Source organism: Aphelocoma coerulescens, chromosome 3, assembly GCF_041296385.1.
Source record: "Aphelocoma coerulescens isolate FSJ_1873_10779 chromosome 3, UR_Acoe_1.0, whole genome shotgun sequence".
NCBI lineage: Eukaryota > Metazoa > Chordata > Aves > Passeriformes > Corvidae > Aphelocoma > Aphelocoma coerulescens.
In genome coordinates, this window is record NC_091016.1 from 17,573,922 (window position 1) to 17,596,444 (window position 22,523).

The following is a 22,523-nucleotide window of genomic DNA, read 5'->3' on the forward strand; positions in this document are numbered from 1 at the left end:
GGGAATCACTTCAACATAGTAGCCCATATAAACTATGCTTGTCCTACAGGTCTCTGCCTGGGCTTTGCATTCTTAAGGTGGTTAAGAGTGCTTTACTAGCACAGACTTCCCTGCTCTCTACCTGCAATGTGCTCCTATTAAGTAGCCAGACCACACCAGCAAAACTTCATGTGGGGAACACCGCCTCCTCCCAGGCCCCATGAACAGTGAACAAACAACAGGAGAGAAAAATCAGCTTCCCTAACTTAACCACAACTTCAGTAGAAACTGTTCTGATGAAAGCTGCATCAGTTGGAAACTATTTCCTCATACTGACAAATGCAGATATCACAGGAAAAAATCATGGTCTAAACCTATCCAAAACGTTATTCATACACACAGCTGATGTCCATCCTATCCAAACTGCCTCTTCCTGCAGAAGCTGGATGTTCCAACCTTGGCCATTCAGAAAAAAAAATCATTTTATTAATACTGGCAAAACAGCTCCTTGTATCTTTATCAAGATAAAATCATCAAATTAAAGGATATTAATTCATTTACAAATTCAGTAAACAGAAATTAATTGTATTTGTTATTCCTGCCTTTGCATTTTCTTTGCATTTGGCATTTTTACCTCAAATCCACTTTTTTCACCAATGTCAGTGACTAATAATACACTGTTGATTTCATGCCTCATACATTTCCCAGCTGCCCTCAAAACTATTCCCGTATGGTCAAACAGTACACCTGCCACTGCAGCTGAACAAGGCAGCAGTGACATTTTAAAACTGAAGGAAAAAAAAAAAAGAAAAAAAGATCCCCAAACCATTCCAGAGGTACTTTCTAACCCCATAATGGTAAAAACGCACCGAGTATAAGGCTTATAGAGAGGGGAATTAACAATTGAACAGGTGTCTATTTCACATATGCATGAAAATCAGACCCGTAAGCAAGCACTGAATCAGTGTAAAACTAAATGAGGGAATTAGGACAAACCTGCTACACATAAGTACTTATATTTTGAAATTAACATCTGAGCAATATTTTCCCTAAACTGGCCCTGGTAAAGCTGCTGGAGTGCTTGCACTCAGCTGCCTCCACGAGAGGAATCCTTAGCTCAGAACAGTGACACAGAGCAGCCCAAAAAGGATTGGCCCCGTGCCCGACAGGCTGAGGAGGCACTGCAGGAAGTACAGCTGGATGTGTCCTCTGCTTCAGAAGTGCCGGAATTCCCAGCCCAAGCTCCAGTCAGAGATAATGACAAGTCAGTAATTAGATACGAAGCCCTTGAGAAACACTTCCAAATAAGGCTGCTTGATACAAATGCTTGGAATAGCACAACTAATTTAGGAAGAGATCTCTTTCCTAAGGCAACTTGATGACACTCCCACCAACACTCTTGGTACATCCCACTGCACCTACATGTAGTATAAGCCTATTCTCTATTCTGCATCGCATTAGATAGCTCAGGACCAGCAAGCTCATGCCAGGAAAACCTACCACTTTAAGTCAAAGAATCTGTACAAGCAGATACAGATTTAAGCCCCTACAGCTCATACTTCATCACGTGGAAGGCCTGAGAGTCTGTCATGATGCAAAGAATTGAAGACATAGGAAGATCTTCCTCAAAATCTTTGAAGCTTTTGACCATTGGAAAAAAAAAACCCACACCTCACAGTTGCCTATTACAGATTATTTCGAACCAAATTTTCCTTAATTTATAGAACACAAGAAATATCAAGTATTTTAACTTTCTCATCTTCCAAATTATATCCAGAACAGCCATGCTACTATTTTCCCTGTTAAGCCATTTCTCAGCAAAACTCTACATCTTGTCCTTACTTAATACATGCAGGTAAGAAATAACTGTGTCTCACTGTAAGTAGTGATTTGCCAAATTCTAGGTCCAAAGGTTTTTTCTGAAATTCTGGTACTCACACCAGTATAGTTTTATAAGACAGACTTGTAACCCTGTGTTTCATTTCAGTTGCAATATTCAAAAAACCCTCATAACCAAGGAAGGGCAACATCTTTATGCATGTTTCTTTGTAAAATTGACAACAAATTCCTTTACTTATAACCCACAGCTTTTAGATGGAATTCACATTCAGGAAAAGACAAGTTTCTTGCTATGAATAAAACACAGGACTTCTCAATAATACAAAACAACAAAAAAAAAGAGGCAGAAAATCATTCATAAAACACATGATGTTTGTAAAGCAGACATCAGTGTTTAGGTTACTAACTGAGAAGATGCTGGTGAAATTGCAAGAGCTACCAAAAACTGAAGAGCCAGCAAGGGAGCAAGGACAGTTGTCAATATCCAAGCTGGACAGAATATGAGGGAACAGGAGAGTAACTGATCCAAACAGAGTCTAGTTCAGAACATGAAGCCCAGGAAGCAAAAGATAAGAAAAATGATTTTCAAATGGAAAAATGATTTAATACGAGACAGATGTCTTAAGGAAAAAAAAAATACATCTATAAAGCAGAAAACTGTAAGGCTGCTTTGGATAGAAAACCAATTTAAGTAGTAAAAAAAAATTTAAAATTACATTTTAGGTCTCTTTTCTGCTTTTACATTGCAAGGACATAATCCACAGCAGTCAAAGGTCCTTCAAAGCATTTTAACAGCACTGGTACCAGGTGCTAAGTAAGACACATTTTAAAGAGATTGCTTTATCTCATGATGCCGCATGAACAGGGAACAGACTAACTCATCAGAAAAGCTTTGGATTTGAGGAGACACTGTAATTTTAAGTACAGAACAGGCTTAACTACAGAATTCAAATATTTAAGAACACATGATTTCATTAGAATAGAACCAAGGACGTCTGATTTCTTGTTTATGACTTTTGGGTCCTTACCTGGCCTGTTAGTGGCAGCCATAATGAAAACCTGCTGCCGATTCTCCAGCCCATCCATCTCTGTCAGCAGCTGGTTCACTACCCGCACACTGGCTCCTGACTTTGGAAGGAGAAATTTGTCAACAAAATCGAGGGAACAGTGGAAATGTGAATATTTCAAGGTAAAAGAAACAAAAGATCTACTAAGTCCCTGCACTGAAATAGTACTCAAAGAAAAAAGTTTCTTTTTCACACTTTCAATGTAGCTGCATTGTGGATTCCTTCTATCATATTCTTAGCGTGTCTCCATCCCAAATTTATGCCATCTTCACACTTGCCACATATTTTAACATGTGGCAAACCTTTTCTTTCCCATCAAAACTAAAGGACTCACTTACAGGAATACATATAAATATTTGTACTAGTCATTCTGATATGTACCTCAACAAGAAGCCACAAAATTTCTCAATACTCAGTTTTTTGAGAAAAAAGAGTTCTTAAATATTGAAACCTCTGGAATAACATTTTAACCAGGTGAACTACTAAGACATAAATGTTAATTCCGTAGTAGCAACATCCTGCAACCAAACTCAATAGCTTAACCTGAATTTCTCTGGATATTTTTTCTGTATATGCATACTAAAAAAAGTATTAAGCTTTATAAAACTTGACCAACACATTTTCCCTCAAATGACAGAAAGCCTAGTGGACTGCTTTTCTTGGGAGATACCCTTCTGGGCACTTCTGTTGCCAGCAATGTCACAAAAGCTGTAACTGAGAGTATTTATTTGTGGAAATATTTGAAGGCAGACTCACTTCACGGTCAGACCTCCGAGGGCACAAAGCATCAACTTCATCAAAGAATATAACACAGGGGGCTGAATTCCTGGCACGCTGGAACACCTGACGGACAGCACGTTCACTTTCACCAACATACTAAAACAAGAAGAGAAACAACATTGAAATAACGTAAGACATGAAGATTTTGCTTGGGAAAAAAACCCAATAGTTTTAAACACTCTTCAAGGTACTTTGCAAAGGAGAAATGCAACCTACTAATCTTTTATTACTGTTTATTTCTGATAACAGTTGCTTATCTCTGTTTTCTTAGTGATCATGATTTATGTGGGAACTAATTGCCACTAGCTGACTTTTGACAATTTGTAGTAGATTCAGAGTTCAACAGAATTCCTTTTTTCTGGGCATTAAATCTAACTTGCCATCATTCTGGTGATGAGAATTAACAAATACAGTCTTAATTAAGGACCCTGTTTTTCAGCTGCTCATAAACAAACCCAGTGAGCAATGTGAACACAATGAACATCTGAAGTTCATAGAGTTGTTGCCTGAAGACAGGGCCTTGGTGGTAGGGAACTCAAAAGTCAGCCAGAATTTCACTTTGAATGCTGAACTGTAGGAACAGCGGCTGTGAAGCTGTAAATGCAAACACTTAATTTTTTCCAAACAAACATGTTTTAATACAATTTATATGTTAACACAGTCTCTGAACCACAGCCAACTATTCTCTCTGTATTCCACAAGGAAGTCTGGTTTCTCATTAACCTAAGTGTTGTATTTCCTGCCTGTATCAGTACTTGAAGCAGACATATAAAAATGTTTGCGAAGAGATCAATCAAATCCAGTATGTTGGTTACAGCTTCCACATTACTGCTAAGCACAAAACTGCCACAGCCTTCCCAGACGGGAGCTACAGCCACCTTGCTCAGTTCAACACATTCTCTTGACTCTAAAAGGGACTGAAGTTACATCACAGCACTTCTAAGTCCAGTGCTTCAAAAATTTGAACTACAGCACTCTCATCTGTTGACATTTAAAATCTCCATGCTACAGAAAAGCAGTGATGTATGTAGCTGGTCATTTAGAAACCCTACTTCAAGTTAAGAAGGCTCCACCTGCCAGGTAATCTAAACTAAGATAAATATTTAAGCTACACAAGGGACTTTTTTCTTTTCACATGAACAACTTCACTGCTAAAAACTTTAAAGAGAAGTTAAATAAGGCAACTTCAGTCACACCAGGATCAGTTGTGTAATTATCAGGAATTTTGCTTGCCCCACATTTTGGACAAGAATTCCATAAATAACATAAGTCCCATGATTAGCACATACCATATTTAGCAGCTCAGGACCTTTCACAGATATGAAGTTCAGTCCAGACTCGTTTGCCACAGCCTATGAAAAAGGTAAAGTCAGCTATATATAGATATATTTAAAACACACATTTATCATGTCTTCTTTGCTTCTGTCCATGGAGTGATAAACAAATAGAAGGGAAGGAACATCGTTATCAACTGTTTGCAAAATATAGAAAACAGTACAAAGTATAATTATATGCAATTAAGAGTGGGAGGGGAACAGTGAGTTTAGCAGTGTATTCTCTCTCTCTCTCTGATGAGGCAGCTCCAGATCCACACTTCAGCCCCCACACCAGCAGAAAAATGCCCAATAACTATGGGAGTTAAAGAGACATTCAACTCCATAAGAGCACCTGAAGACACAGATGAGAAACAATCAGAAACAATCTGAAATTTGCACAATTATCTGTATTTACATGGAGAGGCTGTGAGAACTGAAATGCTCAAAAGGAGAATAGAAGCAATTGCAATAAGATAAATATAAACAATAAAATTACATATACATAATAAAGTGTAGAGTATATACCCCCAAATATATAATTTAATTACTGTGAAATATTCCATAAAAGTGGGTATCCAATAGAGTTTCTTCTCATTTTTGCTACTTTTTCCTTAACTAACTTCATTCCTTCAAGTTTTGCAGGAATTCCCTCTCAATTCAAGCAAAGTTGTAACTTTATGCAAGAAAAATCAAATAACTTTAGCACAAAGGCCTAAATCTAATTTTCTGATGAGATGTGGTGCAAAAGCCCAACTTCTGTCACTATCATCCAGACTCATCCTACAAAAACATCCACTTCAAGAAGATTATCCAGCATTTTTAATGATGTTTAGAAAATGCATTACCTTAGCTAACAGCGTTTTGCCACACCCTGGAGGCCCTGCAAGCAGGACACCAGCTGGAGTAGTCAGGCCCAGAGATTTAAACTGCTCTGGGTTTCGTACAGGTGCCTAAAAAGAAATTATCATCATTATTTCTGGCATAAAGAAAACATGAAACTTTTCATTTTAGTTACAGCTGGAAGAAAAATCATTCCCAAATTCATGGGAAGTTCTTTATTCCAATTTTTATAGGCTAAAAGAGTAACGATTCGATAAGCATCTTAATATCTTGCACTGCTAATTACCCCTAAATGGGAAAAATTCAGAGGCAAAGATTTTATTTACCAAAGTTACCTACAGGTGTTAATGTTAAGTTTCCCTCTGACTGGCAGCAAGACTGCTAAGCTTCCAGCTAAGTAGTCCCCAGTTCTTTGTGTGGCAGTTGCATAACCAAGGTTATTGGTACAAACCTTTTAGAATACTTAAAGGTTGAGCAATACAAACACACTGAAAGCATGAATACAAAAACCAAAATGTTAAATACAAACACCAGACTTGAAACAAATTCTGAAGTGAATTATAGAAGCTTGACTGTTTTAAATAAAGATATTGCAAAATACCACTATACCTTAAATAAATATTGAAAACAAACCTAGTTTTATTTCCTGCACAGGGGGGAGTACAACAGATCTTTGGAAGTAAGCTTAAGACATACCAATATTGCCATAGTCAGCTCCTCCCGAACATCCTCCAGGGCTCCAATGTCTGCCCATGTCACATCAGGAATTGTGACAAAGCCTTCTCTCTTGGCAGAGGGTTGCACTGATGACAGTGCAACAATAAAATCATTCATCTCAATGCACAGCTTCTGCAGCTGTTCCTCAGGCAAGGGGTCTTGCTCCTTCAGCAAATCCAAAAGTCTCTGCAATTCATCCTTAAGGTACATGGAAAGGGAGAGAAAATGATTGTGCAACTGGGTTAGACTTCTAGAACTATTTTAAGGGCTTTTTCAAAGCCATACTTCAACTATCAATCCCATTATTATGTACAATACACATAAAATATGTAAACCACTATTAATGATAAAAATGTTCCAGGAAAGCTCTGTGTAAATTTACAGGTTTGAAAGCACTGAGCTGAGCCTAAAATTTTGATTTAGATGCTACAGAAACTGAGCTAGCACACGTATTTTGCCTTCCAGGTCTTCCTACTGCTTCTCCCACATTTACTAGGAGAAAGCTATTTCCATGCTGAAATTTCAGAAATATGTATTATTCATATGTATTAATTCTGCTTTTAACAAGAAACTGCTTTCAAGAGAAAGTGAAAAACTGCTGGACAGTACAATGCCAACAATTTGCAGAATATTCAGTTCCATATAAACTGTTAAAACTCTTAACACACTTCTAGAACATCCACTTTTATTTAACACCATCTGATTTCAAGACAACTCATTTCCTCAGCTTGATTAGGCCTGGTTCTGCAACCAGGCCCTGATAAAGTTTGGGCCAACAGAATAGAGATGCAGGGTAATGCTTTTCTACACTGCCCCATGTTGCAGACCACAGTGACCCAGGGAGGTACATTCCAATTTCTCCAATCAGTTCCATATTGGGGAAACTACCTGAGAAAATATTTCATCAAAGAACTTTACATCTTCACAACACAAATGCATCCCCATTCCAATACAGAAAGGCATTATCAAAGCAAACTGGTACTGCACTACTAGTAAAACTGTATCAGGATTTTCATTATAAGATAGAGGGAGAAAAAATAAATGTAAAAACTGTGTTAAGTTTCAACATTTTTGCTATAGGAGAATAAAGAAAAAGTATCACTTCCTGTCAATTTCAGCTAGGATAGCTCTACAACTGACCACAAAGAAATACAAGTGCTTAGAACGCCTGATATTCCTTTTAAGCCCTCCCTCCTCTTCTTAACAGAGCCATTGAGAGAAACTCTGAAATAGCCAAGACCACTGGGTTTGTTTACTCGAATTGTGTGAATGATTTTTAAAGGTTTTGTATGTTTATTTTTCCATTATAAACATAATACAAGGGTTTTAATGACAATACCCTGTATTAGACTATGTCAACCTCCTGCCAGCTATCAAAACATGGCTTTGTTAGGATTAGACTTCCTCATTCTCAGCGACCCCTTTGATCATGGTGACATTGATAAAAGCTGCAACTACCTGCCCCTCCCCACTTTCTTTTGGCTACAGCAGGCCCCAGGAAGCACTGGGAGGTATAAGCACTAAGCTTATGTTACACTAATACAAAGGCTTACTACAGCTTTTTACACTGATTTCTGTCATCACAGCAACAGTGCTCTTTGACAGTCCCTCTAAAAACAGAATCTGAGCACAATGTGCGTTTAAGCCCACTTATCTCCAGACAAATCTTTAGGAGGCACACAATGAAGGCATATACAGACTCCAAATTTTGAGAAGTAGGACCAAGGACTTCTCTATAAAGTTGTTCTGCTTCACCAATCCTCATGTTACTTAGGCCAAAGAATAATTCTGGCACTTGAAATACTATTTTCTGCAACAGAATTCCAGTTGTGCTGCACATTAACAGCTCATCTCTTCCTCAAACCTGCTACAGGTACCAGACACCACATGTGATTTACCTCAAGTAATCACATAACTCGAAGGCATACAAAGGCTGCATAAATACTTCTAGACTTTGGCTTACTGTAACTCTACCAGGTCAGGGAAGAGCTCCAGGCATCATAACAGATATTTTACTGAGGGCACAGCAAACAGCTTGTGCAAAATATTCAGTGCAAGTCTGATGCTTTTAAAATTCTGTTACAGTCAATACACTTCTGAAGAGAGATACAGCCACTCTTTTAAACTCTGCTCTGCTAGAAGACAAAACAACACAGCACAAACAAAACAAAAAATCCCAGGGAAAAAATACACCTTGTATAAACATGAACATGATTTTTAGGAGGACTGGAGTTTGGAAGCCACTTTTCCAGACCCATTATAGGGTCATTAGGAGTTAAGCTCCTGCCTTAGAAGCTGATATTTATAAAGCTAAATTTAATATTAGGTTGGCTGTGGATGTTTGGGAATTTATGAGCAATGACTTTCATAACTCTAAAATGGCTCAACTCTTCAGATGTTAAAAACACACACTTCAAGGAACACATACCTTAGGAGGAAGTTCTGGTTGTCTGGTGCTGTCTTCCACCAGCATGTCTGCTCCTATCCCCGTACTTCCTTCAGTTGTGTTCCCCCCAGAGTGTGTGTGTTTCCTCCTCTGCTCCTCAGATGTTATCAGGACCCTGTTGACTGTGCACATGGCTGCCTCTCGACACAGGGCCATCAGATCAGCCCCCACATAGCCCGGAGTCAGCCGCGCTAAGTGACGGAATTCAAACGACTCTGGGAGCTTCAGTTTTCGACACAAGGTCTGGAGAATTCTGATCAAGCAGAGAAAAAAAAAGGAAAGATAAAGCTGGAGAAAAAGCTGATACTTTTTTTTTTTTCCCCACATGAAAACAAACAGCATTTAATGTCTCTTTCTGTCAACATGAATTGAAGTAGTACAGTGGGAAGTTTTCACCCAGCTAGGAAGTAACCAACACTGAAACCCACAGAACTGTGCTATAAACTTCCTGTCAGTTCTTAAACAAAAACCAACAGCCTCAACCAGACATTGCAAATCAGTGGTTTTGCTGACCTAAGTTTTATAGATTATTTCAACCTCAGTTTATATTCAAAATTGGTGGGCTAGGACTCAGAATGTACCACAGAGATGCACACGAGTTATCCATTGATACATTTAACCTTGTATTCCTAATACCTACATCTGCATTGTCTGCTCCATGACACTTTTATTTATTTATTGAAGAACAACCTAAATCTGCATTGTCTGTTCCATGACACTTTTATTTATTTATTGAAGAACAACCTAAATCTGCATTGTCTGTTCTATGACACTTTTATTTATTTATTGAAGAACATCCACAACAAACTATTCTGCAAGAAGCAAATGAAATCAAACTGTGTGATGAGCTCTGGCTTAATCTTCAGTATCTTTCCCTGACCACTGCCAGTGGAATACAAGTGCAGATAGTTCCTGGGTCCCCAGTAAAACTTCCAGTAGGCAACACAGGGCTTCTGTTACCACCTCATGAGTTACCTTATCCTCAATCGAAGGTAAAGTTACACCTCCTTAGGCAGTTTCCTCACTAACATAAAACAGCTCTGTGTAACTGACAGTGAAGAGCTACACTTCACACTTCTTTTAATGGGAGCTTTTTCCACTTTGTACCACAGCTGAAGCTTTCAAAATCTCATTCAGGGTCCACCAAAATTTCCTGCTGCTCTTCTAAGCCAAGGACAACCGAAAACTACATGACTTGTCAAAAAGAAAAAAAAAACCAGCAAAAGCCAATGTCCCTGCATAAACACTAGCACTGAAGAACTCAGAGCAGTTGATCAAATCAACTTGTTGAAACAGCAAAATACCACCTCATTGGGAAAATATTTTTAAAAGGCAGCACAAACCAAAGAAGTCCAGATCAGTAATGTACTTCTAGTTCCAATATAAACTAGTCCAAATTACTTCCAGAACAAATAACTACAGAGAAGTTATGAAAAAACCAAGTGATTAAACTATTCATAACTCTAAAATTATAATACATTTCATCTGTTTCCCTCCCTCACTAGCAAGTTGCATCATCTCTCCTTTCAATCTTTATTAGGGATAATAGCTTGTTTCTCAAGATTTTTTCAACCTGTCTGACAAGAGCTGTATGTAATCAATCGAGTCGAAGTGTAAACAGTTCAGAACTACAAATGGCTCGTTCTGAATTTGCAGAAGAAAACACCAGGTAAAGCAAGATCTCCAGGTGCACTTTCTCATCTCACTCCACCCCCTAAGGCTGCAGAACCACAACTAAGCAGTTCAAATCCTGCCTTCAGCAAGACTCACTTATCCTGCACACTGGATGGACTTATAAGGTCTATATGACCCTTTAATTTTAAATAAAGGAACAAATCAACACCAACAAATCAACACCTTTGTTTGCCTTCCACAAAACAAACAGAAAGCAGAGGGAGGGAATAATTTAAAAAAGAAAACAAAATCATCAGTCCCTGTAAGCCTACACCTCCAGGAACACAAATACAAACAAACAATAATGTGAATGTGACTCCACTCTAACCTGTGAATGACCTCTACAGACCACAATGGCTCTGCTGTTCATAACTCCTGTCCTTCAACAGTGTGCTATTTCTGGGAATATCATCTTTTTAACGTGTTCCTCAGAACTATCAGAGAATCACTACTCTCCTCAGTTAACTCTTTAGTTCTTCCTTTAATGATCTGCATGTCTTGCCCACAACCAAGAGGAACATAACTACTACAGTAAATCTGGAGGAAGAAGGGAGGGAAGAAAATAAAAAATGGAGGTATGGCCAAAAGGGGAAAAAAACCCCCAGGGTGGAATAATGGACAGAGTGCTGACAACACAAAATGAGCAATACTGCAAGCAGAAGTGTTTGTCTCTTCAACTTACAAATATGCTTATTTGAGCTAGAAGAAACTTATCCTTTCTTTCCTTTCCATAGCAAGATACACTACAAGTTTTTCAAACCTCCCTTCCTGTGGTTTTTGCTGTTGTGGAAATGAGTAGCAGTTCCTTTTTAATTAAAAAAGCAAAAAAAGGATTTATTTCTTTTAACCTAATCTGACAGTCATAGATCTTTTGAGTAAAAAGGGAGAGTCACACAACACAGCATGACTGCAGCTCAGTTTAATGCCTAGACTGATGTATTTACATGAGGAATGGAAGGGAAGAATCCAGGCTTGTTGCTTAAGGTACGTGCTCGTATGAACTAACAAATGGGCTTTAGTTAATTAATGTTTCTAATTTAACAGTTACATAGGGAGCACCAAAGACAGAATGTTAACTTCCTGAACACAAGAAAAGATACATTTGATTCCATCATCTGCACTGTTAAGGCATTTCAAAAGCCATTAACATAATGCTAAAAGCAGATCTGCACACAAGAAAGGAAATCACTCCAAATGTAGACACAGCTACCAAGACAAACAGGTCTAATGTCTTCTGCAACTTTTCAGTGTGTGCTGACCCACTGAAAGTGTGTAGAGGTACAAACAGAACTAAACACAACAAAGTAATTTTCCTTAATTTGTATGTTAACTTACACATTATTTTCTTATTTATCAATGTATCAAAAAGGAAGTTTAACTTCACAACACATACTTTTCTCTTGCCCCTTCATCTGGGATCCCTAAACAAATTTCTCTGTCAAATCTCCCAGCTCTCCTCAGTGCAGGGTCCAGTGAGTCAGGTCTGTTTGTTGCTCCAATAACAAGGACCTGGGTAGTGGCAGCCACATTATTCAAGTCTAAAGGAAGGAAGGAAGGAAGGAAGGAAGGAAGTCAGTACTCATACTCATTGTTCCAACTTTGTTCCCATATCTGTGGCACTCTGTTTCTGCAGCACATGATAGCAGTCAGCAGAGATAAACTAATCAACAGTCAGACTGAACTGCTGTTCATCTCTATCTCTACTACCTAGAGCTTGCATTTTGCACAATTAAGCAAAAATGTTAACATTAACAGATTAATTAATTATTAATTACATTTAACAGGTTCCCCCATTATTCCATTGATACAACAGACAGGCTTATATAATGCTGTACAGACCACTGTGAAAATATTGTAGTAACACCCCTTCAACTTATGATCTTCCCACCACTCCCCAGGCAAACTGTGTCAAAATATGAAAAAATTATTGCCACTATCTCCTCCAAAGTAAGCACAAATCACTACTGAAGGACAGCAGACAGTGAGCCTGATAATTAGAATTTGGTCTTAACACAGCTGCTCCTGAAACTCACCATCCATACAAGTCAGGAACTGAGCCACAATCCTCCGCTCCATGTCCTTCGATGCGACCTCTCTCTTTGGGGTGATGGCATCAATCTCGTCAATGAAAAGGACACACGGAGCACTGGACTAGGAACAAGAACGATTCATAATTACAAAATTACACTGGCAGAGGGTATTACAAGAAAGAAATTTTTCATGTTTTCTGATCTGTAACTACTACGGTCAATCTGCTGCACAAACAAATCCTGGAATAATTCTGTTGTTCTTGCTGACAATCTGGAGAGCCACCAGACTATGAAACTTCACTGAGCTGAAGCTATGGAATAATAAAGGCATGAGATTTAAAATATCTCTACACACTGCCCAAAATTTAAATATACCTCTGTGTTGCTTTATGTTTTCCCAAAATATTCCATTGTGACTGCCTGCTGAAATCCATAAATGAAAATCACACAAGAAAGGTTTGGTTTGGTTTGTTGTTTGTTTTGTTAGTGACATTAGAGCTGTGGAATTTCAAGAGTAGTATTACTGACACACAGAATGAAACAAAAGGAGCAGTAGGTGGTCATGGAACTTCAAGACTACTACAGAGCCTGACCATGTTCAAAGAGTAAAAATGAGCAGTGAGAAACTCCCACAAGTGTTCTAAAATTCCATGAACTTTGTAAAAAGCCAACAATAATATAGATTAATAACTAGTGTAACTAACAGAATGATGCTTAGCTGACGTAAGGTTATTAATATTCCAACAAAGCACTAGTAGTGCGAAGGAATACTTAAGGAAAACACTGGAATCACGTTCCAAAAAAGTCCCATGTAAAAAACCCGTGCTGAACATCCCCTGCACGGGGTGTTCCCAGGCACCAGCTGCGCCATCTCGTGGTCATTCCCTTTCCCACTGTAACAGAAGGGAAAAGGCCGTAAAAATTTCACAGCGCCTGAATAACGAGGAATCGTTGTCTTTTCCCCCCCACAAAAGTTGCTGCAAAATCTAAGTGGAAAAACTATTAAAGGGAATGTGAGAGACTATAAGAAAGCTAAGAGATTTTATTTCAAACATATGTTATGCAACAGATGTTATTTCTGTAACAGTAATTTAGAGCAACCTCCCCTCAATCACTACGCATACAAAAGATCTAATTTCTAGAAACTTTGCCATAACCTACGTAATTTTATCCTAAACAACTTCTTAACAAGGCTCTCTAAAAATTAAAATTTAGTATGAACTGGAAGCCTAACAAACAGCTTCACAATCAACCTTTTTGCCCTGTTCAGGATTCTTCTTTACAGGAACGTTACCCATACACAGTGGGGGAGAGTCGAAAAATGAAATAAAGTCGGAAAATCAGAACATTCTCAGAGGTCAGGAACAGAAAATTGACCTCATGAAATAAAATACTAGCCAAATACTCAAAACCAGAAAAATCTGCATTTATTTAAATTAAAATTATCTCAACTTGTCTTGTTCTCTTTGCTTCCTACTACATCCAGAAGTCACATCAAAGCAAGACTTCAATGGCAACTTTTCTCCCACTCTTACCATGTTTGTTCCAAATTTCTTGCTTTCTGCCTAGACCCTCAAAGCCTGAAGTCTCTGACATTCACTCAAATTCCATGCCATGCAAAACTAGCAAGAACCCCTTGTAGCAAAAAAGCACAATTAACTGCTCATACTTTTTCTTTTATATATCTAGCCAAGCAGATCCAAATATGTAAATCATTTATGTTGCTCTCTTTACATTGCTATGATGAACCATCTTTTGTCAAGGCTTCAGAATAGTAAGCTTTGTGCTCCATGACATCATGACAGTACAATGGAATTCTGGTCACAGAAAGGGAGACAAGTCATGTGTGCTGCAGGAGAAAGATTCACTCACTAAGATTTACTCAAATTCAAACCACAGCAACAAAGTATGGATGTTTACAAAGAAAAAGACAAACAATTTACAGAGCTATTTCCAGCGGGTCTCTTACCACAGCCTGCTCAAAGAGCTCTCTCAGTTTCTGCTCAGATTCCCCTGACACTCCAGACACAATCTCTGTTGCTGCCACTTTCAACATTGGGAGCTCAAGCTCCTGGAAGAAACAAGGAACATTATATGATGTAGCCAGAGGTTAGTAATGCTGGCTGTCCTTGAGGACCAATATTTTTCAATATGACCTTTTACACCTACAAATTATGTATTCAGGACTAAATCTCAAAGAACTTTTTAAAAAGTTAAGGAGTGTCCTCCAACTAAAATGGGTAACAAAGCATTGCTTAGCAGTCTGGAAGGTATTCCCCACCAGGTTTGGTTCCCAGAGTCCAGTTCCAGAAATATCTGAGCAGGACTGTACAGTAAGACACTTGTAAAGCTCACACTCAAAGTGTTCTGCTATTAAAAAGAAATAAATACAACTGCAACTTTAATAGATTGCAGCACTACAGTAGTGCTACAGGTTGCTGCAGCCTATTTCAAGCTCTTTGAATTACATATAAAAGAAAACTAACCCTAATTTATGCAACTCAAGGCCACAAGAGACCCTATGGTGCTCAAAGAAGATAATCTGCCTAAAATAGCACTACTGAAAATCTCTTTTTAAAGAAAAAAATATTTAAGAAGCAGTCATTAAATTTATTTCATCTGAAAGCTTTTCACTTGTGACATGTTTCTTTCCCCAAATGCAGTACTCTTCCAGGTTACAAGTACCCACCAAAGCATCAAATATCATCAAATCATTCAAAGGGTTCTGTTTTGCAATAAGGCATTAGAAAGAAAACATCCAAATCTTCTTACTTAAAATATTTGAAGGCGCAACCAACATTTAAGGAATAAATATCAGTATTTTCTTTATCTGCATTACAAAAGTCAGTAACTTACATGCATCTACATTTAATGCTATAATCAGTGACATTTAAGGAACAACTGTATTGAAGAAAAAGAAAATGTCCATGGTCATCACTGAAGAGCCCTAAATAGTCCCTAGATTTATATCCAGAACAGGAACAGTGGCACAGCAGCTTCAGCACACCCCAAACTATTGACACCAATAGTGTCATGTGCTCTGAACACTTCAGTATGACACAGGAGAGGCAACATCCAGTTTTGGAATTCAGAAGTCAGCTGTTTAACAGATGCCACCCAACAGAACCAATGTAATGCCTCATAAAAGGTGGTACGGTCAAGTCTAGACTTGAAACACAATGGTAAATTTAACCAAAATTATCTTTCAGTTATACCCTTCTCAACACCTATGCCTGTATTGCTCTGTTCTGGGAATGCCTCCAAACAGTTAAATAAAGCACAAAACCTTGTCGCTATGACTCTTCTTTACACATGAGGTTCTATCAAGTAAAGATTCAGATGGAATTCAAACAAAGGAAGTAAAGATTAACATATTTCAGACTATCAAAGGATGGCTATCGTGAAAACCTCTATTCTATTATGAAGGAGGATTATTCTCTTTCTCTCTAAATGCAACTCAGGAAAGGAAGAAGCTGTAAATGTGAAGCCATCTCACCCCAGCAATTGCCTGTGCCAGCAGTGTCTTCCCACATCCTGGTGGCCCATGTAAAAGAAAGCCCCGAGGTGGAACCACTCCTAAGTGGTTGTAGACCTCAGGATGACGGATGTGGAGGAGCATCTTGCAGATTTCCTGTAAAGAACAAGGGAGCTCCATTTAAATTGCAGAAATTAGTATTATAGATGGCTATTCTTACAGGCAGGGCAAAATAAAGTTCTGTTTATCAATCTGGTTTCAGTGATTACCTACAGAAAGATTAATCAAAATAAAACCAACAACCTTGTTGCTTTTGGTATAAGCAGCTTTTCTCAGTGCCATGCAGATGAACTCTGCAGTATTTCTTATCATTTTTAATGTGACATTTTCTTTAGTGCATCCTGTAGCCCACAAATAAAATTTTAACTAACCTTTAATGTTTCATCATTGCCTCCTACATCCTCAAACTTCACTGAAGGGTGGTAAAGCTCTGATCCCTTACTTCTCACTGTTAAGGAGGAAAAGCCATACAAATTTAGCCATGGTATAAATGTAGTTGCTAATACTGAACAGAAAGGTATTCAGCCTAAACAAACAGCTAAGCACACAGGATAGTACTATTTTTTAGTAGTAGACACAGGACTGCAATATTTTTTTAGTACAACATTAAGGCTAAATTTCTTTTAAAAACTGCCTGAGGTCACTTCTCTGCACATCAGAAAATACTTCTCTGGTAACAGATTCCATGGTCTAATACCATCTCATTGTTTGGAGTAACACACCAAAAATACCTTCTCACCTTTCTTAAGTAACATGGATTCAATTTTTCCATCTACATCAGGAAATTCTTCTTTTCTTCTTTTTGTTCTTCTGCCCTTTGTCTTCTTTCTTTCACTCTCCAAGACAGAAAATTCTGTTGATTTCTAGGACATAAAACCAGAATTATATACATAAAACCTCCCAAGTCAGTGAACTTCTGCAAAAACTTAAAAGAACAAAACATAAGTCTATGACACTTAATTTACACATATTATGCAAATAAAGATAAGCAAGGCAGGAATTTATCCCATTTTTTTTGTAGAAAATCTTTTTTGTACTTAGGATTTGGCTTCTTTTAAATGGGTTAATTACAACAGTCACTTTTTTTTTTGTTACGAGAACACAGTAATAAGCAAAAAAACCAAAACCCAAACCAAACAAACCCCCTCAAAACTACTAACCAAAATTAGACACCAGTTATTTGTATGCCATGGAGGAATCCACTCTGGGGATGAATAAAACTCTATGAATGTATTTACTCCCTTGGAAACATTTTTTATTACAAGTAAGTCATAAGGGGGTGTAAGAAAAAATTATTCTGTCCTAACATGAGTTATCTGCATGTGAGAGAAGGACTTTTACAAGATAAAAGAAATAAAAAGCAGTTTCCTGTTTTCACCCAGGGTCACTTAAGACTACCATTGGCTAAGGAAGACCACCTGCTATGGCTACAGTAAGGCACAAGCCAGGTAGGCTGGTCACTGGCAAATGGAATAAATAACAGCTACATTCCACTCATCTTTCTCTCAGTATGGGCACTAATCTGGGTCTCCTTAATATTGAGCACTACATTTCCCTCTAAACAATCTGGAAGAAACTCATCATTTGGTCACTTTCTACCTCTTACACAAACATGCTTGAAATGGGTCAATTCTATTCATACATCCACTCAAAACACTGTGGATTTGTGAAACACAAAGTACCTCAGAAATCAGTTTCTTTTCCTCTTCTTCTCCATCCTCAGAGAGGTCAATGAAAAAGTCTTTCCCATCAGGAGTTTTATCAATGAACCAGCCACCATCAGAGATTTGTCTTTCACCTCTTGCTTCTGGTGTGAGGGTGCTTGTTTGAGGTGCTGTTCTCCCAGGAGGAGGGGTCTCCACTGGGTCATTTTTTGGAGTGGGTGGAACAGAATCAGGATTGCCTTTCTTGTATAAGCTCAGCAGGGAACTGTTCATGTGATTTGTAGACTGCAGATTCAGACATTTGAAAAGAAAATATACAGGACAGGTTATAACTTGGATTATTTATATTAAAGAGGTCAATGAAAACTATTTCATGGACATAATTCAGCATTTTCCCTGATGGAGAAGACAGGTAATGCATCTGCCAACCCACTCCTCTGCAAAGCAAAAGATTGCATATAAAAGTACATGTGCTGGCTGAAGGGGCAGCAGCCTTTGCAACTGACCCTGGAATGACCCCTGTTAATGGACAGACACCTCTTTTGGCAGTAGCTGGACATGTCAGTTCCCTCAATCACTTCATCCATTTGATAGCCAAGTCCTTCAGGCCCTCAGTGTGCCTCCTCAAAAGTGATTCCCCACCACAAGCTCCTCTGTCTCCTTCAGAAAACATCCTCCTTCCAGCTCCACAGATTCTCTGTTGGAATTGCCAACTCTGACTTGACTTTATCTCCTCTTCTAAATGCTTTCAAGTGCAATTTCACAACACAGAATCATATATTAGACAAATACAGACAATGATAATAAAATACAACTTACTAGATCTTCTGGATAATCATCAAAATCAGAGTCATCTGTGCCACTTCCAGTAGTCCTTAACACGGAAGGAAGACAAAAACTATTAATTTATCAGAGCAGAATTGCAAGTGAGACATCCGTAAAATAAAACAAAAGCAATTTCCACAATGTGGTTCCCCATAACCCTGATATGTAGCCTAATGCTGGAGAGAAATTCCTGACTCCCATGCTCTCAATTTTCTACTATGAAAAGTTAAAAAATGTATCCTTTCCAAGTGTGTGATGAGTTGGATCAATTTGTCAACCTATCTGAAAGACAGACCTATAAGAAAGTGATGTAGGTTCATTCTGATTCAGTTCACAAGGGAAGTAGGAGCAAATCACTGCTGAGCCAGACCAATCTTTCTGACAAAAAAGATTCCATGAGATCCTTAATATCTATCCCAGGTTAGAGAAAACAGAATGCTCCATGAGACTATGAACAGGGGTAGGAGCCAGGAAATCCTCATTCCAATCTCACACCCACTGGTGATTTACTCTGAGTAGCCTGTCTTGCAGTCTCCTCTCTCAGATGTGGCCAGTATGTCTCACACCCAAGAAAGACTAACAACAAAACAAAGGAACTGAAACACATGAGGAACAGGGCATTACATGGAAAACTATCGAGGAAGCCACAAGATTGCCCACTAATTCAGGGCTGTATGTTCCCTACAACAGAGAAATCATGACTGGCTCTAGTATCTGCTTGTCTTCAGTGACAAAAGGATTTCCAATAACTACAGGTAACTTCTGAAGCCTATGGGAAATCAAGGATCCACCTGCAACTTTGAAACAACCAAAATGTAATAACCCAGAAACAGAAAGCTTTAAAGAAATGATAACAGCAATGGCATTATTAATCCAGTAGTAAAAATTCTTCTTACTCATTTTTCTCTTGTTGCCTTGCTCTTTTTGCCACGTGCTCAGATTCTAAAACTGCCAAATCTTCACGTTCTTTTTCATTACTGATTATTTCAAACACTGAAAGAAAAAGTTCAGCCATGTTAAGAATAGACAGCCAAAGCATGATCAAAGAATTTGGCATCTTGGACATAATATTAACAGATCTACCTTTTGCAACTTGTATTCTAAAGGCATTTCTTTTTCTTCGTCCATAATCTACACTGAAAAAAACCAAAATAAACACGTTACACCAACTGATTTTTCTCCCAACATAGTGTCATTCCCAGTGAAAAAAGTACATGGGAAGTCGATTCCCAAGCTTCCACACAGGTTCTTATTAAAAACTACCTGTGTGAAAATGTGACTGTCCTGCTGAGCAACTGAGCAAGATATTAGTGTCTTACTGGATGCTGTATCTCCCCCCATGTCTGCACTGAAGTGTTACCTTCCCTCATAATTTAAACTCACTGGGGTAAATCCCAGCATGCTGCAATGCATCTGTACCTCTTTATTTAAAAACAGAAATCAACCCAAACCACAACTAGATCTTGTAATACCAGTGCATTAATAAAATATGAGTCATTAAATACATTAGCATAGTGGAAACACTGGAGGGGAAACAATCTTAGTGCTTCAATCAACCTCAACAACTGGCAATGAAGGTAACATAAAGAAATAATAACTTTTATAATGAATGCAAAATAACAAACTAATACATTCTACATTTTGAACACAGGATAGAAGACAAATCTTGGCTCACCTGTAGGTTTTCTGCAAATCAGATGCTAGAATTCCAATGTCAACATACTGCCCACATTTACTACTTGCAAGATACTGAAATGAAGAATTTTAAGCAGGGAATAAAATCTTTGTCAGTCACTTCACCAAGACAGCTTGACCAAATATGCCTATTTTAAATTCTACCCTCCTTAGAAGTTGAAATTAAAATCAGAATCAGGTTTTCACTGCCTTGCAACACACCAGATAGTATTTCCCAATGAAATGGGAAATTCTTATTAAAGCACAGATTACTGGGCAGCTCTGCTTTCCAGGGAAAGGCAGCATCCTACATTAGGGGGCTTTGATGACTTCTGCTGGATCAACTCTGTAATTTTTATTTAGCAAGAAAGCCAACTTTGTAGCCCACACCCCATCTTATTGTCTTGGTTCCTCTCAGTTATCCTCCTTTTGGTTCAGATCTCCTACTCTAAAAATGAAACCATCTGTATCAATCGGCATGGGTACTGTCATAAAAACAACTTTAATCTTTACAAGATACTTCAAAGAATACTACAAAGAAGTTTATTAATTAAAATGAATTCTATCAAGCTTTTTATTGCTCTGACAGCAGCTAATCTAACCCATTTTCAAACCCCAGTTATTGAAAGTGTGAGAAAATGTACTAAATTTCATGTACAAACTGTACTCTACTTGCTTTCTTTCCCCACTCTCCAAATCAGGAGCCAGAACTTTTAATACTGTAAAGGTGGCTTCCTTCTTAAAAAAGAGGAAGAAAATATAGAATCACCCTAAAAGATGTGGTATCACAAATGTGACACCAAGGTGAAGATCAAACCCACATTTAAATTAGTAAGTCTATACAAAACAATCAAATTGAATACAGATTTAGCTTTTAAAATTATACTACACTTCAGATCTCCTGCCCTACAAGAAACATCAAGCCTACCATAAATCCAGCTGGGTTTTCCACTTTGGAATAGTCAAGGCACAATCCATGTGATCTTGTGAATTAAACCAAGCAAGTTCCCTCAAGCAGTCACTCTCTCATTTTAAGGAATTAGAAGTGGAGCACACTTATACAGAGGCTCAGAAAATTGGTGTTTAAGGTGCAAAGTCATTACAAACTATCATAAGATGTGACACAGCACTGCGCCACTTGAAGGAATCACAGCTCTCCCTGTCCTTCCCACGTGTATTTGGGAAGTAATCCCATCTTCCCCTTTTCCCAGCCATTCAATAAAACCACCGTACACGTTTCCAAATACAAACACCACTTGCCAATATCGCAGAATCACAGAATCAATTCGGTTGGAAAAGACCTCTGAGATCACCGAGTCCAACCCATGACTGATCAAACACAACCACGTCAAACACACCAGGGCACCGAGTGCCACATCCAGTCTTTCCTTAAACACTTCCAGGGACGGTGACCCCACCACCTGCCTGGGCAGCGCATTCCAATGTTTAATCATCCTTTCTTCGAAGAAATTCTTCATAAGGTCTAAATACACACACACACACGCACACACATATATACATACACGTACATATACACCACATATATATCTATGTATGTATCTGCATATATATACACATACATATACACGCCATCTGTATATATATATATATACACACATATATTTATATCTATCTATCTATCTATCTATCTATCTATCTATCTATCCTTTGAGTATATTTCTTTTGCCCTGTTCATTTCACATCTGAAGCAGCAGCCGGCCTCAAGACCAGAACTACTAAAGGGGACAGAAGAATGAGAGAAAACAAAACTATTTTCCAGAAAAGTAAAATAAATAAAATAAACAAATAGACCTCTCTAAAGCCTTTCTAAAGCCCTCAGAGGCAGGGACGGGGTTTGGTCCTCTCCCGCCACTGAGAGGGCCGGATGCTCAAGGCTCCTCAGGAGAGAGGGACACACGAGACCCCCCACCCCCCACCGGCTGCCGGTGCCGGGGGTGCCGGGGGTGCCGGGGGTGCCGGAGATGCCCCGGCGGGCGGGCGGTACCTGCTTGATGCGCTGCTTCAGCCGGGGATCGGAGACGCGGCCAGGCCGGCACCGCATGGCCGCCACCCCGCCTGAGGAGGGGACTCCATTACCCAGCGTGCCGCGCGGCGCGGGCCCGCCCAGGCGGGGCTG

At 38.7% G+C, this 22,523-nt stretch overlaps 1 protein-coding gene across 2 annotated transcripts in view; it reads right to left on the reverse strand.

Annotated features, from left to right (window-relative positions):
• NVL (nuclear VCP like) overlaps window positions 1–22,514 on the reverse strand; it is a 44,967-nt gene extending 22,453 nt beyond the window's left edge. The window contains exons 1-18 of one of the 2 annotated variants that reach the window (XM_069009253.1): window positions 22,392–22,514; window positions 20,388–20,461; window positions 19,796–19,848; window positions 19,609–19,705; window positions 18,707–18,761; window positions 17,906–18,172; window positions 16,963–17,086; window positions 16,595–16,671; window positions 16,185–16,319; window positions 14,658–14,759; window positions 12,692–12,809; window positions 12,052–12,196; window positions 8,967–9,237; window positions 6,518–6,736; window positions 5,827–5,931; window positions 4,955–5,017; window positions 3,642–3,761; window positions 2,847–2,946 (exon numbers count right to left, since the gene is read on the reverse strand). In XM_069009253.1, the coding sequence (XP_068865354.1) occupies window positions 2,847–2,946; window positions 3,642–3,761; window positions 4,955–5,017; window positions 5,827–5,931; window positions 6,518–6,736; window positions 8,967–9,237; window positions 12,052–12,196; window positions 12,692–12,809; window positions 14,658–14,759; window positions 16,185–16,319; window positions 16,595–16,671; window positions 16,963–17,086; window positions 17,906–18,172; window positions 18,707–18,761; window positions 19,609–19,705; window positions 19,796–19,848; window positions 20,388–20,461; window positions 22,392–22,448 (2,182 nt within the window). In that variant the 5' untranslated portion in view covers window positions 22,449–22,514. Of the gene's footprint in view, window positions 1–2,846; window positions 2,947–3,641; window positions 3,762–4,954; window positions 5,018–5,826; window positions 5,932–6,517; window positions 6,737–8,966; window positions 9,238–12,051; window positions 12,197–12,691; window positions 12,810–14,657; window positions 14,760–16,184; window positions 16,320–16,594; window positions 16,672–16,962; window positions 17,087–17,905; window positions 18,173–18,706; window positions 18,762–19,608; window positions 19,706–19,795; window positions 19,849–20,387; window positions 20,462–22,391 lie in introns of those variants that run through there. The other variant, XM_069009254.1, reaches the window with a different exon arrangement.
• Window positions 22,515–22,523: the final 9 nt, after the last annotated feature.